This window comes from Acanthaster planci, linkage group LG01 (genome assembly GCF_054643075.1).
Source record: "Acanthaster planci isolate LZ-2023a linkage group LG01, COTS_SCS, whole genome shotgun sequence".
In the NCBI taxonomy this organism is placed as follows: domain Eukaryota; kingdom Metazoa; phylum Echinodermata; class Asteroidea; order Valvatida; family Acanthasteridae; genus Acanthaster; species Acanthaster planci.
This window is the reverse complement of record NC_141777.1, coordinates 2,882,367-2,904,348: the sequence shown is the minus strand read 5'-3', so window position 1 is coordinate 2,904,348 and position 21,982 is coordinate 2,882,367. Positions and strand designations below refer to the sequence as shown.

At 41.5% G+C, this 21,982-nt stretch overlaps 3 protein-coding genes across 14 annotated transcripts in view; 1 reads left to right on the top strand and 2 right to left on the bottom strand.

Annotated features, from left to right (window-relative positions):
* Nucleotides 1-7,588, top strand: part of LOC110974148 (uncharacterized) — a 51,105-nt gene extending 43,517 nt beyond the window's left edge. For 9 of the 10 annotated variants that reach the window (XM_087135640.1, XM_087135631.1, XM_087135617.1 and 6 more), the window contains 7 exons: nucleotides 183-305; nucleotides 652-891; nucleotides 1,453-1,624; nucleotides 2,789-2,946; nucleotides 3,855-3,984; nucleotides 4,680-4,918; nucleotides 5,420-7,588. In XM_087135640.1, the coding sequence (XP_086991766.1) occupies nucleotides 183-305; nucleotides 652-891; nucleotides 1,453-1,624; nucleotides 2,789-2,946; nucleotides 3,855-3,984; nucleotides 4,680-4,917 (1,061 nt within the window). In that variant the 3' untranslated portion in view covers nucleotide 4,918; nucleotides 5,420-7,588. The remainder of the gene's footprint in view (nucleotides 1-182; nucleotides 306-651; nucleotides 892-1,452; nucleotides 1,625-2,788; nucleotides 2,947-3,854; nucleotides 3,985-4,679; nucleotides 4,919-5,419) is intronic. The other variant, XM_087135588.1, reaches the window with a different exon arrangement.
* A 307-nt stretch (nucleotides 7,589-7,895) lies between these two features.
* On the bottom strand, nucleotides 7,896-18,485 carry rtraf (RNA transcription, translation and transport factor). Of its 3 annotated transcripts, none has more exons than XM_022225548.2 (7): nucleotides 17,901-18,485; nucleotides 15,191-15,315; nucleotides 14,812-14,911; nucleotides 13,355-13,435; nucleotides 12,246-12,397; nucleotides 11,392-11,440; nucleotides 7,896-10,586 (listed from the first exon to the last, which is right to left on the bottom strand). In XM_022225548.2, exons 1-7 carry the CDS (start codon nucleotides 17,956-17,958, stop codon nucleotides 10,432-10,434), a joined length of 720 nt encoding a protein of 239 aa, XP_022081240.2. In that variant the 5' UTR covers nucleotides 17,959-18,485; the 3' UTR covers nucleotides 7,896-10,431. The 3 variants fall into 3 exon arrangements, with proteins under 3 accessions (XP_022081240.2, XP_086991773.1, XP_022081241.2); XM_087135647.1 differs by lacking the exon at nucleotides 17,901-18,485 and adding an exon at nucleotides 17,173-17,883; XM_022225549.2 differs by lacking the exon at nucleotides 17,901-18,485 and adding an exon at nucleotides 16,091-16,889.
* A 101-nt stretch (nucleotides 18,486-18,586) lies between these two features.
* LOC110974250 (protein gooseberry-like) lies at nucleotides 18,587-21,532 on the bottom strand. Its single transcript, XM_022225757.2, has 3 exons — nucleotides 21,426-21,532; nucleotides 20,128-20,839; nucleotides 18,587-19,462 (listed from the first exon to the last, which is right to left on the bottom strand). The coding sequence occupies exons 2-3, from the start codon at nucleotides 20,779-20,781 to the stop codon at nucleotides 19,181-19,183; spliced, it is 936 nt and encodes a 311-aa protein (XP_022081449.2). The 5' UTR covers nucleotides 20,782-20,839; nucleotides 21,426-21,532; the 3' UTR covers nucleotides 18,587-19,180.
* Nucleotides 21,533-21,982: the final 450 nt, after the last annotated feature.

Sequence of the window (21,982 nt, the reverse complement as noted above, 5' to 3'; positions counted from 1 at the left end):
GCATTATGTATTTCTTGTGGCTGGTTCCAGCTGACGGAGCTGTTGAATTGACCAAAGCTACTCAGGTCCTATATTTCAGCACATGCAGAGTGTCTACCCTGATTCACACTGAAAGTTCAGGAAATAGTATGATGTTACAGTTTGTGAGTGTTAGTTCACTGCCCTCTTTCGCTGCTTTTCAGATGTTGATGAGTGTTCCCAGTCTGGTACCCCGTGTCATCGTTTCGCTACCTGCTACAATGTACGTGGCAGCTTCTCCTGCTACTGTCAGCCAGGCTATGAAGGGGACGGGTTCTCCTGCCAAGGTAAGACCTTGTTCCACGGGTTGAACATTGTCCATATTTAGGGGCCCTTTGACCTGCCAAGGAAAGAAAAATATGTGGACACTAATTGTCTCCACAGCAAGAGAGTTCAAAACTTCCTACTCTCTTACTCATAAAAGTTTGGAGGCTAAAGTAGGATTCCATTTGTCAGATTTCTATGTAGAATTTGGGGAAAACTACTCTTGTGGCATGTTTGCTGTGAACAAACCTTATTCCAAACAGCAAAAGTTGCAAAGTATACTCTTATTTCTTCGTTGGTGGCATTTTGTTCAGTTCAATTCCATTCTCTGGCATTTATTGTTGTCTTGTTTGGTTTTTCCTTCCCCAGAGATCGTCCAACCACCCCTGGACGAAGGTGCCCTCATGTATGCCCGGGGCATGGCTGTCATGCGTGTGCCTCTCAACCCCAACCAGCCCGGCAGCAAGGTCATCTTCCGCTCAGGACAGACCATTGTGGGCTTGGGCTATGACTGTTCGGAGGAGTACATCTACTGGACGGATGTATCCGGTCGCACCATCAGTCGTGCGAAGGCTGATGGGTCCAGCATTCAGGTGCTAATCAACCGAGGTATGGAGCTTTGGTGTTGAAAATTGAAGGTGGTTTGGGGCTCCAAATGGCCCAGCAGATTCTAAGTTCAGTGTAAAAAGTCGGGCCCTTTCCTGCAAATCTTGAGAGTGGACAGTGGTTAAATGAATTATGCCATCTTACTAAATTGTGCAAATTCTGGGAATGAGTAATTGAATCATACAAAATCAAATTCGTAAATTGTATTTATAAAGAAGTTGGTTTATTGTACAGTGTATTGCTTGCTGTGCAAACAAAACATGACATCCATTTTACACCGAGTGTACTGAAAAGAAAAGTCTGTAAAAAGTGAAACTGGTAGGTCTTAGATTTTAAGCTAAGAAATGACTTATGTTATCCAAAAATTTGAATTGAACCAAAGCACAAGTCCTCGTTGCAAGTTGTACATGTCTTCTGTACCTATGGTGAGCTGAACTTACAAGCACTCATACTTCTAATCATTCGTACTTCCTGCTCCACAAAGTCTCTTAACTTGGATTCACTCCAACTGACATCTTGAATTACAAAGAGTACAAAGTGACGTTTGGTCTGTCCCCTGCACAGGTCTAAGCAGTCCAGAAGGTTTGGCTGTTGACTGGCTTAGTCGTAACATGTACTGGACTGACTCAGGCTATGACCGCATCGAAGTGGCTAACCTGGATGGCAGTAACCGACGTGTCCTCCTCAACACCAACATGGTCAACCCAAGAGCCATAGCCGCTGACCCCATCGGCGGGTAGGTGGAAAAGTACCTAGGTGTTCAGACAATATTTCCACCGAAACAAAAGTGATGGCCACGGCTGTTATAAACACTGGTGCCTATGGAAGCTGGTGTAGAAGTGGCTAGACAGTAGCTACATCAACTTCCTATAGATGTGTGTGATACCAACAGCCGCAGCTCAGACTTTATGACATAACTTCGCATTTCTGAACCTCCCATCATTGGCAATTCCAGTATTCAATCAAGATTTAAGATAGCATTCCCATGCATTAAAACATCAAAAGGACAAAAAGGGGGCCATATTAGTCTTGACTGACTTATCAACTTTTATGTTTCATTAAATAAATACCTCCTAGGACAGTTTCCCTATTCAACAACGCGGAACGTGACCATGTATTAACATTTGATTATGCCCGCTGTGTAAAAAAAATGCTCTGGACAGTTTAGTCCATCCCATTGGTCAAGAGTCAACGTGGCATGCAGAATGCTCCACACGCACGCCATATGCTTCTGGACAGCTGACATTTAAAATCGGCTCAGGGAATGAACACTGATGATGTCCTTGCCACACATATTTATGCCCTTATTCAAAGACATTTAAACATTGGAAGGTGACCATGCTGTCTGCTTGATGGCAGAATTGTGAAAACTGCTTGGACTGTTTACTAAAGTAACTGGACACTGAGTCTGGCATAACAGATTGAAGACTCTTCAACTGAATTTGGTGGCAGAGTCGAGAGCTGTATAAGATTCTGTCATCTTATGTGTGATCAGTTTTTGAGCCCTTCCAGTTGAACATATTCGGAGCACGAGTCCTGCATATTTTACACTTTCACAGCCTAGGATATATTAACAAATGTGGTGACCATGGTAATGCCATCATTGGTCAGTAGTGGTAGCCCCTACCAATGGCAGTTAGCCTTGCCATAACTATTGTACAGAGCCACTGTTCTGTGACAGTCACTCCATACAAAACCCAACACAGTGATTCCCACCATTACTGGGGGCCATTCGGGAATGCCCAGGGAAACCTTACTGGATTTGTCTAAGCTGGGTGTATTATTGGAGAAGTGATGTATCACTGTCGGTTTCCTAGGTACATCTAGCAAAAAGAGATCAGCGGAGAGCTTCACGGCATGCATTTCTTTGTTTTCTTTTTTTTGTTTCTATTGTTGCCAGGTTTCTGTACTGGACCGACTGGAACAGAGATGGTCCTAAGATTGAGCGTTCCAACATGGATGGCAGCGAGCGCACGGTGCTGGTGGACACCAACCTGGGACTGCCTAATGGCCTCAGCTTGGACTACACCACCAGCCAGATCTGCTGGGTTGATGCAGGTCAGTCCCAGGACATCTGCTAAGCACAGATAATATCCTCCGAGCAAGAAAGCAGGGTACCAGCCAGACGCCCATGCCTTGCATGTTTCTTTTGACTGGTTCCCAGCAGATTTTTTGTGCAGTTCATGAAGTTCCTAAGCACAATTTTCTACGTAGCAGCTCACAAGTTGTTGGCAGTTGAGTGTCCGAATCAACTGGCTAAGGTCAGGAGTATTACACAAGCATTTATTGGAATGATTGCAGTTGCTAGTTAGACAGTGGCTATCTTAGATACTGCCGCAACATTCCGATATGCTGTTCCCCATGAGATAAACTTTGCATCAGATTTGTACCATTCATTAAACACAGAAATATTGCAAACTGTCAATCTGATTGCACAACGTTCTGGTTTTCAAGATAGTTCATCTGAAACTCACCAACAAGTCCTTTATTAGGTTTGACAAGAAAAGATATTTGGACAGAAATTTGTAAAGAAAGTTTGACCAGGTTTCATTCAAATATACGACAAAGTGAATAGACAAGTGCCATATTCCATGGAATTAAGTATGACAAAAATTCAACATCAAAGACAATGCATAATGCACTTATTCTTTAAAAACTGACGTGAATTGTAAACTTTGGGGATATTTTTGTTCCCTTTCCTAATTGAAGTAAAATAGGAGCTTTACTTTCTAGTTAGTTCTGCATCCAGCTCTGTTGAGTTAGTAAAACATCCTTTGTCCTGTCGATACTCAAACTCTGTGCTTTGAACAGGTGTCACATTCTTTGCGCCTCATAAAATTGAGACATCAAGGCCCACTTCAAACTATGTGTTAGAAAACCTGGCTGAGGACTACGGTAGACCTGGTGAAAGTTGAAGTTGTTGCCGTCTAGTGACTCGTTCCCTCAAAATCATGTTGTTGCTCCAGGCACCAAGAGGATCGAGTGTATGAACATGAACGGGGATCCCTTGACCCGCTTCACCGTATTCCCGAACTCCAATTATCCCTTCAGCATCGCATCCTACGGCTTCAAACTCTACTGGTCAGACTGGGAAACGTGAGTACCAAACTAACAAATGACCAGAGATAGTCAGGGACCTCACAAAGAATCAGCCCTTTTCCTGTAAAAGTGCAGAACAAGTCATCAATGAATGCTTCCAGGCCATCGGCATTAAGGATGCGTGTTAATCAGGCGATTCCTCCTAAAGTCAACTTCAGGAAGTATTTGTCAATAGTTATCACAAGTACTTGCACTACTGAGAGTGGAAAAAGAACTACAGAGGGACGTCTTTGTTTAAGTTCATATATGAATAACTTGAGGCTTGCATTGAGACTGGGGTGCATGTACTTTTTTTATTTATTTATTTATTTATTTATTTCTTATGGTTTATTAAATTTAAATCACAGTGGCCAAAGGCCAAAAACAATTCAAATTTACATTACGATTAACAATTACATCAATTAAACTTTACGTTACAACATTACTTACAAAAAAACAAACAAACAAACAAACAAAAACAGAAAAAAAAATCCAGATATAAAAATAAGAATGTATAAGCAAGAAAAAGAGAAAGAGATCCATACGGGGAGGTCACCCTACACGCTAAACTTTGTACTTAGAGAGACTTGAAATTACCGAGGAAGACTTGAAATTATTAGTTGACCAATTGTACTTGCTGTGCAAAGTACCTGTGATTGTATGCAGTACTTGTTAAGTACGTCTACTACAACTCTTTCCTTCTTGCTTCACAGCAAGAGCATTCAGAGCATCAGCAAGACTGGCGGCGCGGAGAGCACGCAGCTCAAGCTGCCGCGGGGAGGCAACGGTCGCATCTACAGCGTTGTTGCAGTCACCTCCTGCCCGAGCGCCTCCAACGCGTGCACCACCAACAACGGCGGCTGCAGCAGCCTGTGTTTACCCCTGCCGGGGGGCCTGAGGAAGTGTGCTTGCCCCACCAACCTGGAGGGCAACGAGGTGCCATGTGTGTAAGGTGAGGAGAGGGCTAGGGGAGAGAGAGATTAGGGATGTTTCTACCCCTACTGGGGGGTAAGGGGAAGTGTGCTTACCCTAACAACCTTGAGGGCAAGGTGCCATTTTGTGCATGTACTATTGTGGGCACCGACTACTGATGGCTCATTGTGTTTATTTGGAGGTAACTTTGTCAAACTAGACACCCAACTTGCTGGGGCCTCCCAGTAATAAGCCACAATCTGCTGTGTTTAGAATATCAGGCAGTTTAGATCTTGTTGGTTTCTGTCTTAAAGCCACTAGATGATGAAGAGGGGAATTATGGGTAATAAGAGCTGTGCCCAAGGATAAGTGTAAGGTAGAAACACTAGCCATGAAAACTTGGTATCAGTCACACCTGTTGAGGGAAATTTCATCATAAAAGTTTGTGATTTTTGGGGGGTAAAATTGGTTAATCAATCCCTTGAAGATTTGATAAATTTGTTACCTTATGTAGTGAATTTTGCCTTTGTTCCTTTGGCAGAATAGAACCCATCCTGCTACCTGTGTGAACAACCCATGGTGCTCACTGCCAATGACTCGTGGTCACAGAGAATCTCTACTCAACAGTACAAGGCTTCTCATTGCTTGACACTACTATGATACAGTCTTTTTGATTGGAGAAAAAAGATGACTTGGTAACAGACAACCGCTTTTTATTTGTGATCAGCCTATGCACTTGCAAGCAATACTCGATGTCATTGGACAGTCAATAGTTTAAATGTTGACCATCAGCAACCGTGTTGATAACTAGGAAACCTGTATTGAAACAGTCAGGAGAAAATGTTGACGTTTTAAAAAGCACATGGCACGATGCTGCACCACTAAAAGTTTTTAGTTGTAGAATATTTTTTGGGACAATTTACCGTGAAATATTCACATTGTTTATCGGAGTGACGTCTTTCTGTGTATGTGTAACCAGTGTAGGTTTGTACAAGCCAGATGTATCTTCTAGCTCTTTGTTAATTTATCTTTATAATAGATTATAACCTTCCATTTTAGTCTGCCAGTAACTTTCAGTGTAACCGATTTCTGTGCTTTCCGAATACGTATTACTTCTTTATCACAAAGGTGCTCTTTTGTAATAAGACTCAAGTCTGTACAAGTTAACTTTGATTGACTGGTGCTACAAACTGCTAGTGATCTCAAATGAAGCTACGTTTTTCGGGAGCCCAGTTAAAAGCATGCGCGGGTGGGCATTTTGGCAAGAATTAAAAAGCAGTTGTGGAAATTGGGGTAAAGATTTGAAGTGTCACAGCACAGCATGTAAATAGGAATACCATTTACTGTTGGCTAGTGTGTGTGATGGCCATAAAGTGCAGTTACAACTTTTGTGAACAATTTTTGTGTGGCACGTTAGTGTTCATCTGAAGGTCTTGGTTTCAAACTTTAATACAGATTTCAGTGAGCAGAGGGTTTGGCTAATTAGCCGCTGGCTTCTGTTGGGGCTTGTGGTGTTATTTGCTGGCTCTACCCAAGACTTTATGATAAGGCCGTTGTAACAGCAGCTTAGGGTGTGTCACACACACTGAAGCTTTCTAAGCAGTTGCATAGCGCCCTCTACTGCTGATGTATGGAATCCTTGATCTACCCTGTATTCTTTTGAATAATAATCATCTTACTTTTTTTAAAACATCAGGTGTATTGTGCAGAAATATGAAAATAAATTGCTGTTATTATTCCTGTTCATTAATCAAGCTTTCAGAAAGAAAATGTAAGATATTTTTCATGTGCTTTTCACAGTGTTGCTAATCATAGTGAAGAGAAAATTTAAAACGAAAGTTTTAAGAATGTGTAATTGCATTGCATAAAAACTGGAAGTTTGAGCCTTTTATTAGGTTGACCTAAGGTAACTTCATGCCGCAAAGGCCAAACCCCCCAAAAATTACCTCACCAGAAATGAAAATAAGTGATGTAAAAATCAAGTTTTGAAAAGCTATGCCAAAACTTAAACCCTGATAATAATGCCACCGAAATTTGGAAAGTGTTTGCCAATGTTGTCAGCATGGGTTTTGAAGGTGATGACATCATACCCTAAAATTTCAAATGAATTTTACTTTTTCTGTGAATGGACTTACAGGTGAAAAGACTTCATCAACCCATTGTCTTGTGTTATTTATTAGTATTCTTGCTAGCACTTTGATTTTTATTTTAGCATTCACGACACCTGCATGACAAGTCCAGTGCTGGTTTGTCCAATGAATTTTATGGCCGAGAGCACCGTATTCTGTTTTCTATCTGAAGATTGCATGTATTTTGACAGCCTTTTTAAAAAAAAAACCTTATTTATTTCATATGGATCCGTTAATTGAACTTCTAGAATAGCAGAGATCCGTTTAAAAATAGTATTATGATAGGATTGGTCAACTAGTGGGAGTTTTGATGCCTTTAAATGTGATAAAAAGTCTTTCTTTTGTCTGACTTGTGTATCATAACACTAGGTAGAAGTTGACTTTTTTTAACAATCAAGCATGTTTTTAAAACAATTTCATGGTAGACTGTTTTTGGCACACATTAATTTTCACTGCCTATTTTTGTTAAATTAAGTCAGATTAGGGTGGTACAGTAATGAACCTTGTCAGAACAAACTGAGAACACACAGAAACTATTGGATAGTGAGTGAAATTAAACAAGTGCATATTCCCACAAGATATTTGTAATGGTATGCTTTGTTTATTGAAGGGTCTGCCGATAGAATTTGAAAAGTTCTTGACATCAGTTTTTGTTGTATCATTTTAGACTACTTCTTTTTGGTGTCTTGCAGAAAAAATTGCATACAGACCAGCCCCAATGCTTTTTTTTTTCTTGTATAAACTACCACGAAAAGGTTTGGGCAAGGGACTGAAATGATTGAATTTCACTGTTGGACCAAAATGAGCTAAATGGGGAGGATTGTTAATTGGTGGGAAAAAATTGAAGTTGGGGCTGAATATTAATAATATCTCCGACATACAAACTGATGCATGAACAATTTTTATTTAGGGTATAAACTACAACCTCACTGTCATGAACAGAATAGCATCCGTTATAAATTGCAATTAAACTGTCATCCAACTGGCTGGGAACCTAGAATGTGTAATGGGGGACTTCCCAGTAAAGGTTAGCCTGCATTGTCATGAAAGACATGGAGCCAGGAAAGTAAAATGCAGTGGAGCTTTCAGGCAGCCTTATTTTTCATACCAATTCTAAACAGGCAGTAAATTCAACAATTTCTCATTGTGGACTCTGTTTGTTCTGAATTACTCTCAAAGTCAACAAAAAATGAGAAACAATCAAATACAATAAATCTGTAACGCTTGTGATGTAATGGGGAGCTAAGTTACAAGTATTCAGACCGTTACCCTGTTCAACAATGCACAATGTGACCACGTATTAACATTTTGATAATGCCCGCTGTGTTAATGCTCTGGCACCAAGATACAGACAGTTTAATCCATTAAGACTGTCCAAACCACATAGGAATTCCCTTATTCAATGTCACATTTTAATAGAACTATGCAAAGCATGCAACCTGCATTCCAGGAACATGAATAACTTACTGCTGTTTTTACAATCTTACAACGTTGGCATAAGCAAATGAAGAAACCTGAGTGATCCCCGAACAAACGCAACAGAGGTCAAAGTCCAGTTTGTTCTGAGCAGTCCAATCTACTGCATAACAGTTTTACAATCAAAAGAAGCAACCACCTTCAGAGAGGATAATGCTAGTGCTAAATAATTTTTCAGATTTGAGGTTTACTTGGCTCTTTTTTCGATGAATTTACAAAGATGAAAATACATGTATGGAAGTTATGAGAGCAACCATTCCCAGCAGAATCTATACTCACATGCTTAAATGGCAAATACACCAAAATTAAAAAATAAGACACCTGCAGGCCATTTCACGGCAACACCAGGCACAGAAATAAGCTCAGCACAGAAATTAGCTCGGCAAAGAAAAAACTTTCTGCATGGCAGAAGGAGGTTATAAGCCGAGATCTTTTCATGTACATGTGATTGCTCAGGAAGTCCTGTTCAGCAGTTCTGTGAATCTAGACCCTTGTATTCAGACAAAAGATTTAAAAAAAACATCTGGATGGATTCCTGTCACCCGATTTGTGAATTATAGATCACATAACATGAATAATTCATCTAAATGCTTTCAAATAGCAGTGTAACATCGTCATAAATGTGAAGCATAATCATTTTCACCTGATAAAGAAATGTATGAACCCTTTAAATGATGCCAATACATCTAGTAAGAAAGAAACAGTAACTTGCTAGACTCACAGGAACGTGTTAAAGCCTTATTGATCTGGAAAAGGACATCTTGTCACAACTTTTATGCCAGACTGCGAGAGGAAAACGGTGACAAACAATGACAATCTATTCAGCTATTGCATAAAACAGTTTCAATTTCATGCAGTGGAAAGAGTCATTTCATTCGGTGAAAAATTGAATATTCCTCTCCACTTGGCTTTGCTTTCTGGGATAGGAATCTGAGTGACTTTCCAGTTGTGTACTTCTAACCAATCACAGTTGTGTCCAATCAAGGCAAGCACTGAGCACCTCACTTTCTTCGTAGCCTGGGGTGTTCAGTTTGTCTATGATATAGCAGCAAATATTGTAACAGACGATCCAACTGCAGAATTAGTATATGGATTAACATTTATCCAAACGGGTCTACGTGCTGATGATGTCACTTTCTGTTTACATGCGGACTCTCCTACAGAGCCAGTGGGGGCAAACGGTCCATTGAGTACCGTTGGAAAGTAGAAAAAGAGACGTGTCATCAGTAGAGAACTCTTTTTAGATTGTCTCGGTGCAAATTCCATCAGATAGCACTCTTTTGAACTTTGAGGGAGTCCTGAAGTGAGGATGTCATGGCACAGTTATGTGTGTGAAGGATATTAGCGCGAGAACGAGTGCGTGAATGAATATTTGAGCATACTTTATTCGTCTTTGCTGTTACACTTCAGAACTCTATAGAACTGACTTATATCTACAGTGCATAGGATGCTGTGAGCCATCTTGATGCGCAGTGGAACAGCTTTTGAAGCTATAGATCGGGCTCTGGCTATGACTAACCAAGTCCCTTTTTTTGCATGCATTTACATGCCTGAAATGTCGAGCCAAAGCCACAGCCTTTCGTTGAATTAAGACAAAGTAAGGAATCATGCTTGTGAGGGCATCAGAAACAAATCCACCGCTTTAGGCAGGTGTTGAGGTTCCTTTAGGGGTTCTGGGATCACAGCGCAGAGGCCGTAGGTTGTGAGTGGAAGCAGACTGGTGCTGTGCATGCTGAGTCAAGCCCTCCTCAAGATGTGGATTCTGGGAATCAGACAAGGGTAGCTGCACTAACAAAGAGGAAACAAAAGTGAATGCTGCGATGAAGCTACGTCGGACGGTCCCCAGACCGAGTCACTCCCAACATGCGTCGCAGTCCCTTGTTGCTTGACCTGGGCTTTAGAGGGTCATCTAGCCCTCCCCTGTCTCTGGCTAGGTCTTGTGCCTGGGTCATCGTCCCACCTTGCCCAGTTTCTGATCCGTCTTGGGGTTGGCCGTGATGTTTTGGACCGCCACGATTGCTTCATTGATCCTGGTCTGTAAGTCACGGAGTTCCGCCACGTGTAAGAGACGAAGGATTCGGCTGGCCTCATCCAAGGCCGGATCTGTGTTCAAAATAAAAATCAATCCCAAAACGAGGTTATTACAATCATTTTTGAAGTCCTTCAATAATCTGGAACCCAAGTCCCACCCTTTTCCCAAGCCCAGGTCAGAAATACTTCACCATAGCATGAGAGGTCCTGCATACACAAACAAGTGGCAATACAATGAGTTGATGGAAAGTGATATGACAAGTGATCAGTGATATTTGACATTTACACACTAGGTGAAACTCACTGGCTACACAAATTACTGACATGCAGCAATAACAGAAGCAACCCATAGGAAGAATTGAACGCAAGTCCAGGAAGTGCTCAACTGTGCTGGTCAGTCCAAGATGCCATACCCAACAGGACCAGCGACTGGCCAAAGTGTGCTTTCTTAGCGTGGTACCTTTAAAAGATTGCTTGGGATTCTGAAGACCGCGGTTTATCATCCTATCACGCAGGTTGTCCACTCTCAGTGTAAAAGGTCCCACAGGGAACCACTGCGTTTGATAATTTTAAATCATGCAGAATTCCATTTGTGCTGGTCTGTGCAAAATGAGCCATGATGCTACAAATTCTCTCAAGAGACACATGCTCTTCCTCTTTGGACGACACATAGAGGGCAGCATACTGGCAAGCAGAGGAAATGCACTTGCATGCAGTGAGTGGGAATGCGTCCCGTGTTCTGCCAATATCTACTGACATGAAATATTTGGAGAAGAATTTGAGTGTTGCTCATAAAGGTCAGAGAATGTTCAAAAACAATTGAAAGGAAAGAAGGAGGCTTCTCTTGCAACTGTCAACAATACAACTAAAGTATTACCTTTTGTTTCAAATCCTAGCTCATAGTCGTTCAATTTGAAATCAATGCCCTGAAAAATAACGACATAATGCAAGTTGTTCAAAAATGACCAGAAAAGACAGCATTCTGGTGGCTACTACTCTGCAGTACCATTTGGACTTGGAGCTTGAAATGTGAAAGGCATTTGCAAACTTTGGAACACACGATGATCTGACAGAGAACTAAGACAACAGACCTCCTTCAGCTTCAAAAGACTGTACTCGGAACAAAAGACGGAGCTGCTAGGAATTGCCTACATAATTTCAGTTGTCAATAGCGGAGGAAATCCGTTATTGTTTTGATAGATTTATACCACTGTTTGTGGCATTCAGCATGAGCGGATTACCACCGGGGACAAACGTACTCCAGCAATGAGCGATTCAATACCGCTGCATGCTAATCTAGTCCCTACTGAAAAGACAAAAGCAGTGCACTGTGCCAGTTTCGGGAACAAAAGAAAATTACATAACACCGCACAATCTGGGCTCTTTTTACAAGGCAGCAGGCCTGGCTGAAATACTCGGGCGTCAATAGATGTTGTCTGTCAGACTAGAGTAGCTGCCAGACAGTCATTGTGTGGGTGTGAACGTCCAGTAAATGAAGTTATGAATTTTGAAAGAATTTTGAAAATGGAAAATCTTGAAAATCCCTCCGGTATACGTCATGCAACATCAAATTAAACCCAGCAGCATATGTTTCTCTGGTGTGATCTGCACATGACTCAGTCTGGCTCTATTAGTGTTGTGGTCAAGGTCATCACTGGACCATTCGCAGGCCCAAACACAAGACCATTCCTCAGCTACTGGTTCACAAGATCCCAGGGGTTGCCCTGTTACCTCCTGCAATTCTTGTTTACTCCCGTCCTGTGCTAATCTCTCCTGTATCAAGATGCTGACTGCCTCTAGCGTCGTCACCTGGTCATAGTGCTGGGGGATTTTCAGTATCTGACACACAGAGGTTAGGCCAGCCTTGAAGTCTGGACTGCCCACTGTAAAATGAAATATCACTGATTCAATCAGTAAACAACTCTAGCTGAGCTGATGTGTTTGGGTTGTTAGTGTGATAATGCAACCACGCCCACTTATCCACCCCGAGCTGAAGTGCACCCCCAATTGGCGAAAGAAAGACAGGTGGTTACAAGCGGGTTCTTTCACGCATTCTGCATGTACACAAAGACCATACATGCCAGAATAAATTAGTTACGCGTACTCAGTGTGCTACGCATCAAACGCGCATATACTTTCGCGCCTCATGGTGCGCCTATGTGGTGAGTACCAAAAAAACACGCCCTCTTTTTCGTTAAGCTCGGAGCGGATAGAGTAGCAATATCAAGTTATGCAAAGTTGGCGTATTAACCAATGGGCGCTCATAATCAGTTGTGTGTTGCATGTGTGACGAGCTAGCAAGCCAGATATAGCCGTTGTGGGTATCAATTTGACCTTTGACCCTTTATTCAATGACCTTTACGCTCTGAAAACCACCTCTTTTCTCTTTAAACTAGCTCCCAAGCTATCCCACAATTTGAAGGTGGATGGAGTAAACGATGCACAGACAGTTAAAAAAATATTTCTTAAATACTGCAAGTCTTTTGCCACACAAAATGTGAATTCTGTTCTTCTGACTTTAAAGGCAACATGAACCATGGAGTAAACTGTAGCAAGCTTGTGGAAATATCAAGTGGACTCATCAGCCTCAACACAAGGAGGTATTCACCTGGAGAAGATCAGAATGTGCTACCTGAAATGCTGCGTGTTTCAGGTCTTCCAAAATAAACATCTACTTACCATTAAAAAAAGGGACATAAATTCCATGCTGCCACTGCCAAGCCTTCTACACTGTTTAGACGACAATGGTCCTCTATGTTTTACAGGGCAGATGACAAGACAGCAAGCCTAAGTACATGGGCACAGGTTTTGAGATTAAGGACTAACATGAAGTCACTCACCATTGACATTTTGGAAGGGATCGTCAGATGCCGAGTTCTGTCTGGCCACTCCCTCACCGGTCACTGCCCTGTACTTCTCGACTGCAAAAAAACAAAACAAAACCATAAAGAAATGGAGTGACTCTCCAGAAGAAGATGATTTGCTGGTTTCAGGAAAATACGTGAAAAAACAATAACAGCTGCAGCTCTCGAACTTTCTCATTTTTAAAAAATACACCAGGCGATTGCGAGAACACAGTCACTGTGTCTTTGCATGGGATGTTTTCATCACAAAAGTGAGGGCTGTGCTGATTATTCAAATAATCTATCACTGAATATTTCCATATTCATTTTCAAAATCAAACATATGGATGTGAAAATCATTGAAATAAAAAGGGAAAAAGATACGTTATTTTGTTATAAAACTGCATTTTAAAAGCATATCTGACTGCATTGTGAGTAAAACGGATGCATATGCCAAACAATCAGGCCAACTAATTACTTTTTCCTTCCAGTTTTACTTTAGAATTTTTTGTGTTGTGTGATCTCAGGGGAATAAGGCAATCTGTCATTAAAAGACCGATTGCACCTGCTAAGTCACGTGGCTTACGGGGTGTAGCAAACATCAGCAAACATAGCATCCTCCCACAGCAAAGTGTGTCTTAAGTGTCATTCACCAAAATATAAAGCAGACAGTCAGTAAAGTACTCAGACACTGATGTGCTGAGCACCATACCAAAAATCGGCATTATTTTTTAATAAACAACACTTATGACATACATTCTTTGGTATAGAAGGACGCCATGTTTGTTGAGTTTGATACCCACTATAGGTCATGTGACGTAGTTGGCACAATCGGTCTATTAGGGCGGAACACCAGCTGGACTTCCAGTTTTCTCTTTCTTCCATGCATATTTTGTTTCCAGATTTGTTGGAACTTGGTACAACTGAACATTTGAATATATAATTGAATGGAGAGTCAAACATTCAAATATTCAATTATTCAAACCGATTCAGCCATAACAAGAGGTCAAATGTTACAATGTTCAATTATCAGTACTGACTCAGCCTTAATGAAAGTTTTAATTACAAAGAATTTGCCACTGGTTTCTCTCAAGATGGACAGGGGTGAGATTGACCAATGATAAAATTAACTGAAAACAGCTGAAAAAGGCATAAAGAAGCTGAACTGTGAAAATCTCCTCTACTTTTGGACACAGCCAGTGAGGAAAAAAAGCTGAAATCCAAAACAAAAAAAGCTAAAATCAGCTACAAAGCTGAGAAATCTCACCCCTGGATGGAGGATTTTTAGTGGCAGACTGAAAATTGATTAAAACTCACTTTCCCAAATGGTCAAGGTTTAAAGTTCAAATTTAGCACCCCTAAGAGACTAGTCAGTTGTAGTCCAAACACTAGCATTCTAAATAGTGGTTGGCAGTTCTCCCACCTAGTGTGAGCACATTTCTCTTAAAAATTACCATCTTCACCGTAGTCCAGTCTGACTGCATGGGCCAATAACCACTCACAGGCAGCCAATCGATCCTGGCTATTGACTGGACACTGGAGATCCTTCAAGTACTTCAAGGGGAAAAAAGGAAAAAGAGAATGATCAGGAAAAAGTACCAAGTCTGCATTTCTTTTTAAAAAAACAAAACATAGCAGTTTATAGTATTCAAAACAAAGGAATTTGGTACTTTTAACTTCAACTGACTAGTTCTTAGAATTCTTGTATGAAAACAGTAATTCCTTTCTGTTTGTCTTGTTGCTTTATGTCTGTAAACATTATTTTTCCCCCTTTTCAACTTGGAAGTGATGCAAGGGAAAAAAAGACAACAAATTGAACAAACTCAATTTTACCTGTTGAAACACTTTTGGCCAGTCACCACTGATGTAGTTTCTTAAGGGTTGTCTGTCCTCGATCTTGTACAACCTGATTTTCTGATCTTCCAGCCAAACTACAAAGTTGCGCCATGTCATTTCATCTGGCCAAAGAAACACCAAAATATGAATTATAAAATGTGTTTCATTAATAAAAGAACCACTGTAAAATACTTGAAAATAACATTCAACAATCGGTACATTTAGGAGGTTTTATTTCTTGTTGCTAAGTAAGTGGACTTACTTAGCAACATCCAGATCCTGCTATGTACCATTGTACATTAATTTCACAAAATAGCAAGATTTCTGTATCAGGCCACTATAACAGACCGATTAACCTTGTATTTTCATACAAGGAAATACAGTCTTTGATCCAAGTCTAGATCCTGCTTCCAATGGAATAAATTGGTGTAACAGAAGTAGAAGGGAACTGGTAGGCACTAAGCATTTAATGGAAAGAATGAATGCTGCTTGACAATCTGTGTACAACCTTTGATGAGACTGGTCTGAAAAATTCTGAGTGTTGTCTAAGTGAATACCTCAATACTTTCACTGCTACATTGGACTTTTTAGGGCATTTTATTGCTTGCAAATTGGTAATAGTACTAGTAATAGGTCAAGACAGGGAAAAATTAGCAGTGTCCATTATATGGAATTCTTTATCATTAAATAAAAAAATGCGACAGGACGAGGGCAAAATACAAAGTTCATTTACCCAACTTTCTCTCTCACACCCCCTCCCAAATGATTGAAAATAGAAGGGAGAATTCCATAAATGGAAATCACTAAGTTTCCCCACAGTGAGATGTCGGCTATGCCCCCTCCAAAATTACATATTCTAAAAGTCAAAGAGAGAAATTGAAATATCCTAGCACTTACTCCAAAAACACTTGAACGTGTAGCCGCAATCAATTTTTCCCAGACACAATTTTCCTGCAACTTTGCACTTTTACATGCCTATTTGGTTAAATGGAGTGAAAAGTACACCTTTTTAAACACATAAATCCACGCTTCCCTGGACAACTGAGGGCGCTGTAGCTGTTATGTCATCTAGGAAAGACCACAGACATATATAAACAGATAGACCACCGGTCTTGTGTGTATGACTTTGAAAAGAATGTGCTCTCAGAATACGTTCACTTTTTCCTCTTCAATATTGCTCTCTCTTCTTTTCAAATGTTGCAACCGTAACATTTAGACTCTACATGGGTCAGTTTAAGTAAATGGGGAGTTTTTTCACCAAACAAAAATGGCTTCGTATAATTTTGGGGCTGAAATTCTTCAACTGTGCGTAAATTCCCTATACCGAGGGGTGAATTTTCCCATACATGTAGTTTTGATTTTAGCAGGGTGCTGTGCAGATCACGAATTGATTACGCAGTTTTGAATCTGATCTGGCAGCTGTGGCATTTACATGTATATGTCTGTAGGTAAGACATAAATCAGTGCATAGGTTTTTCTGTTAAATTTGTGAACCCAGAATTTACTTACCAAAAACATTTCTGAGAAAGGGATTGATGCTTGCTTATTGCTATGCACATTAGCAATGAATCGGTGTAGAATAGATCATTTAGTCCAACAAATCCACAACAATGCAGGACTTTTAGTGTAGAAACAATTTAACATTTAGGCTTTTTTCCTACGATGACATCGCAGTTTTACTCATGAATATGGAAATACTCATCAGCATGAAAATCCAACAAGGCAGTATAAAAACACCCTTCAAAACAGTGCAACCAAAGTTGAAAATAAGGCTAACTGAGGCACATGACAAGCATGACATGGGTGCATTCTGATGGTTTGTATAGTGCTGTAGTTGGGCCAGCCCAACTACAGCACAGAATGACAGAAGTTCAGTGCGAGCATGTGCCAAAGTCATTTTGTTTACATCAACTTATGCTTTTAGAAAACATTCCCAACTCCCTTCTCGGAGCAACAGCTGAAAATCAGCTGTCAGGTACCTAAAGTTGTCTGAAGAAGTTCCCAAGAACCGTGAAGTCATAGGACGGAGTCCTTTATCAGGCGACTGTTTATTGTGCAACGACACCTCGACATGTAAGTAATGCAGTAGCGTTAACATGTGCCATCATGTCAGACTCAAGCGACGATGATACCAGCATTGATGCTTTTTCTGATCGTGACAGCACTCAGTTGTCATGTTCGTCTTATTCATTTGACGAAGAAAGCGACATTGAAGGAGCTGATGAGGCACAAGAAATATTGCCTTATCAGGCCGAACCAGAATACACTCGGGAAGAGATGTTGCAACTCGAGGCTGTTGGCTACGGGCATGACGGCGACCCGAAGGATCCACAACAAAACACTGACTAATTTTGGATTTTGCCCGACGAGTATTACAACACCTGAAGGTTTGTGAGAAAACCCACAGCGTACTCGGGAGGGACTCAAACCCACAACCTCCTGTTTACTAGTGCAGACAGTTTAACCACTCGACCACTGAGCTGACGCCCACGAGTTATGCGTGTTGTTGTTAGGCCTTTTCACCCAGTATCTGGCCTCGGTGTGCACAGCACACACATGACATTAACACTAGGCCTACCATGACACATAGGCCCCCAACATGTACAAAAAGGCCTAACGGACTCCATCATCATGCATGCGTGTCAAGATCATGTCAATATGGACTTCCAATTTTCACGGTACTGGTGTAACAGCTTCAAACCCTCACCCTTTATATCGATGTCAGATTGATGATACTTTAGAGCTTCTAACTTCCTTCTGAACATGATGATGGGACAGATTTCCGATTGAATATGAGCTGCGCTGAAACTGTTTATTCCAAATGGAAGTAGGCCCAGGCCTAATATTTTTCCCGACAGAAGTGCCACGCACACTCGTACCCACTGTGCAGCTGACACGGGGTAAGCATGCAACGTGCCGCGCCGGTCGTCACGCACCCAGTCTCTTTTGCTAATATTTCAATCCGGAAAATTCAGCGTGGCAGGTCCAGTGCACTGATCTCTATACTGTGGCCCTTTTCCAATACTCGACTTGGGCTCCGTCGCAGCCTTCGTTCCCAAAACCAATCCCCGATTGTGGGCCTGAAGCGTTTAAATTAAATTACTGTAATTTCTGGCTCTCTTGCATCTTATTTGATGTTTTGTGGCACTATTAGACTAATTACTGCGCTTACAGCTTCAAAGTCAACTAGTTAAAAACTGGTGAAGCCTGAGACGGAGCCGCCGTTGAGTATTGGAAAACGGCATGTGTTTGCACCGTGACCTTTCAACTGACAATCGAGTGGATATCGATCGAATTTGCATGCTGTGATTCGCCAAAATTTGCATTCATTGAAGTTTCCACCAATGGCATGGAAGAGAATGAGAAATGAAAGACAACTTATCACAATAAAGCAACAGTCTGAACAAATGATATTTATGAATGGGAAATATTACAAACATTATGAAGACCCTATTTCTTTCTGGGAACAGTTTTACAGCTGTCTCAATTATACATCATTGACCATTAATGATTAAACAGTTTACCAATTTAACACTAATCAATTTACTCTACAAATCGAAGACAAGCTCTGTCGTGGGATAGTTTGAGGTCTAAATGTAATAGACTGTGAATTATCCTACAGAAACGAGCTGTGTAGTTTCCACTACTGGGTAACATGAACATTCTAGTCATATATTTCAACTTTATGACCTGTTCTATCTCAATTCGACAAAATACATGTCTAACTTAATGAATCAAGCATTAGAGCACCCGCTTTCTTCAACCCTTACTTTATTTTAACTTATAAAACCTGCATAATGCAAAGGTCAACATAAAAAAATCAGTCCTCCTCATTTTTCATTTTTCAGAAATAGTGTACTCCAATGTGGCACTTCATATTGCAAACGTCAAAAACTGGAAGAACGGCATTCCTCCCCTCAACAGCAAAACCAATGCTCCGTAGTTGTTTCTTTCGTGGTAATAGTGTCTCAAACAGCTGTCAATGGTTCAGTGCTGGTCATTGTGGATAAACAGTCCCCGGTTCTTCCTGTACGTCAGAACATTGCCGTTGGCCATACGCAGGCCGTAGAGGGCGGCATTCACTGCCACGTCAAACTCCGGGTTGCCTCTCTTGAGGAGTCCGCCCTCCTCTACGGCCATCATGGAAACCAGGCACTTGAAGAAATTCAGCGGCCTGGTTGGGGCTTGCATGGGCAGCTGAGTCAACTGGGCATTGACTGCCATCGGCTGAGGTTGGAATAAAACAGGTGAACTTGGGGTTGCAGGGGCCTGCAATAACGCAAATGCAAGACATGAGAGAGGCATCATCACGTCTCCTTAACAACAATACATGTAGTTTGCACTTCAAATTACTGATACAAATTCATTTGGGACTTTGTAACTTTCTGAAGATCTGTTATGTAAATGAGCCAGATATATTAGTCGGTGACATAGCTGGGATTTTACTGGTGGGGGCACAAAGGGGCACCAGCATCTTATGGGGGGGGCACCAGCTTTCTGCGGTGTGTTATTGGGGGGCAAGTTTTAAGTTAGCCTTGTTCAATATCCTTCCTCCGTTTTTTTTTTTCAGGGGGGGGGAACCTGGACTTTGTGGGGGGGGGCATGTGTCCCCCCCTGGCTATGCCTGGCTATGCTTTATCATGAATACATAACTTTGATGTTATTGCCACCACAAAAGCACAAAGAAGTCAAATGGAGCAGTATGTTGAACAAACATTCAGCTGATCAGTGTGTGTGGCAAGTGAACTTCTGGATTTCTCAACTTCTCGCAACTTTCAGAACCACCACTTACCAAAAGATGAGATCCCAGCTGTTTTGTCAGCTGTATAGCCTGTCTTCTCTACTTTAACACAGCCAAATCCTCAAATTGATCCTAGAATAACTTATGTTAACTTTTAAGCAATAAAAACACTGATTTACACCATCATTAGTACCTCAAATCCTGAGTTTTTTGTGCTGCTTGATGTGCCATTTTGGATTTTGATTGTGGGGCTTGGATGCACAGGTGATCCAGTGACCTGGCTCGAGGAGATGGGTGAAGCTCCACCATTCATGCTGATGTTTTGGCCTAAGACTAAACAGGGTCCCACTTGAGGAATTCTGATTGCTGCAATGGGGCTCTGGTTACTTGGAACTGTTTTTCCAAAGGGTGGCTTTGGGGCGATGGCAATTGGCTTGGTTCCTGTACTGGAGCCATGCACTGGGTCGACCTTTGACCCCGGGCTTCTTGCTTTACGAAGAAATTCCAACTCCTCCTCCTCTTGGGCCAGTTTCTTCATCCGGGACCTCTTGTTCTGGAACCAGATGTTGACGAAGTGGGTGGACATGCCGATCTCCCTGGCCAGGGATTCTTTCTTCTCCCGTCCAGGCCACTGCTCTTGCTTGTAGAGCTCCTCCATCTTCATCAGCTGGTCGGCCGCAATGATGGTCCGTCTTCGGCGCTTTCGACCGGTGAGGAGGGAGGTGGCACCCCGATGGGTCATGTCAGAGGCTTCACAGACATCATCAGAGGCCTCTGATTCTGTGCAGGTTGTGCAGTGGCTGGACTGGGCAGGCAGTGGTTCATCATCTTCTTCCTCTTGAGACATCTTTTTGATCCACTCTGCTAAACATTTACAGACTGTACAACTGGAAAGTCTACCCAGACTTGGGAAAACAAAAAGAAATGCTTTCTTTGAAAAGTGATGTTACAAAAAAATGAAACAGTTGAATGACAGAAAAAGGATAGTTTTCCTCAACAAAAATGAAATTTTGTGGTGGGCTGTCGGACATTTTTTGGTCCCTTTTGTTTAAATGTACCAAGATTCATTGAAATTTCATTATTAATGCCTTTTCAAAGTACGAGACCAATGCATCCATTGTAATATTAGACCCGGTAGGCCTAACCAATGACCGACCAAGTTAATCCTAAAAAGGGAGTAGGCCTAGGCCTACAAATCCACATTTACGGGTTACTACTGCTCAAGGAACTGATCACATGCGATTTCTATCTATACCAGAAAAAGTGACTGTCGTACTATCGACAGTGGGCGTACCAGTGTTAAAACCAGTCGATTGTTTCATCAAGTTCACAGTTGTTAAGCCCTTGTATCGATAATCGACACGTGAACCTAAGAATGGACTCTGCGGATTATGTTGCATGTCCAGCGTTCAATTATGAACGAAGCTGCCATGAAAGCCTGATACGTACGTAGAGGTATTCAGCCCACACCAACTGAAATTATCATCTTACCGATACAGAACGTGCTCTCAAGAACACTGGTCAGTGTCATGAAACTGCCTGCAACTCGGCCCGGAAACTCAGTGCCCAGCCTGCAATGTCGTGAAAACACGTCCTACATATTGCATTCTGCATACACAAGGCGCAGCGCGTGTGCATGGCGCAGCAGCAAATTATTAATTGGCAGACGCTAGTGAAACCGGCTGTGATTGGTCAGAAGTTGTTTGCGTGACGCGACAGGTGTGAATAATGTTGGTGCGGACATCGCCGATGGGAGAGCATTTTTTTGTGTGAAAATTTCTTTTTGAAAATAACAAATTACTCTCTGCAGTTGAAAGAAAACGAAATTTGTAATGATGACAATGAAAATGTATTTCCATCAATAAAATAAGGAGGCGAATGCCACCCGACTCTGCCAGCCCGGATTTGTCACTGTTAAATCATCAATATTGAATCATTCACTAGATACACCGCTGCTCTCATATTGAGATTAATTAGAAACAATGGACCTGAAGACGGTTGCAATCGGTCTTATTGTAGTCGAAAATGTAGGAAATTAAGATTATAAA

Bases quoted from the DNA above. Each gene is read 5' to 3' on its own strand.
- rtraf (XM_022225548.2), bottom strand. From the start codon at position 17,958: ATGTTCAGAAGGAAGTTAGAAGCTCTAAAGTATCATCAATCTGACATC. The intron at 15,316-17,900 runs GTGAGGGTTTGA...TTCTTTGGCCAG, and splicing joins ATCTGACATCGATATAAAGG to ATGAAATGACATGGCGCAAC. The intron at 10,587-11,391 runs GTAATACTTTAG...TTTTGAACACAG, and splicing joins GCTAGGATTTGAAACAAAAG to ATCCGGCCTTGGATGAGGCC.
- LOC110974250 (XM_022225757.2), bottom strand. From the start codon at position 20,781: ATGTCTCAAGAGGAAGAAGATGATGAACCACTGCCTGCCCAGTCCAGC. The intron at 19,463-20,127 runs GTACTAATGATG...GCGTTATTGCAG, and splicing joins CAAAAAACTCAGGATTTGAG to GCCCCTGCAACCCCAAGTTC.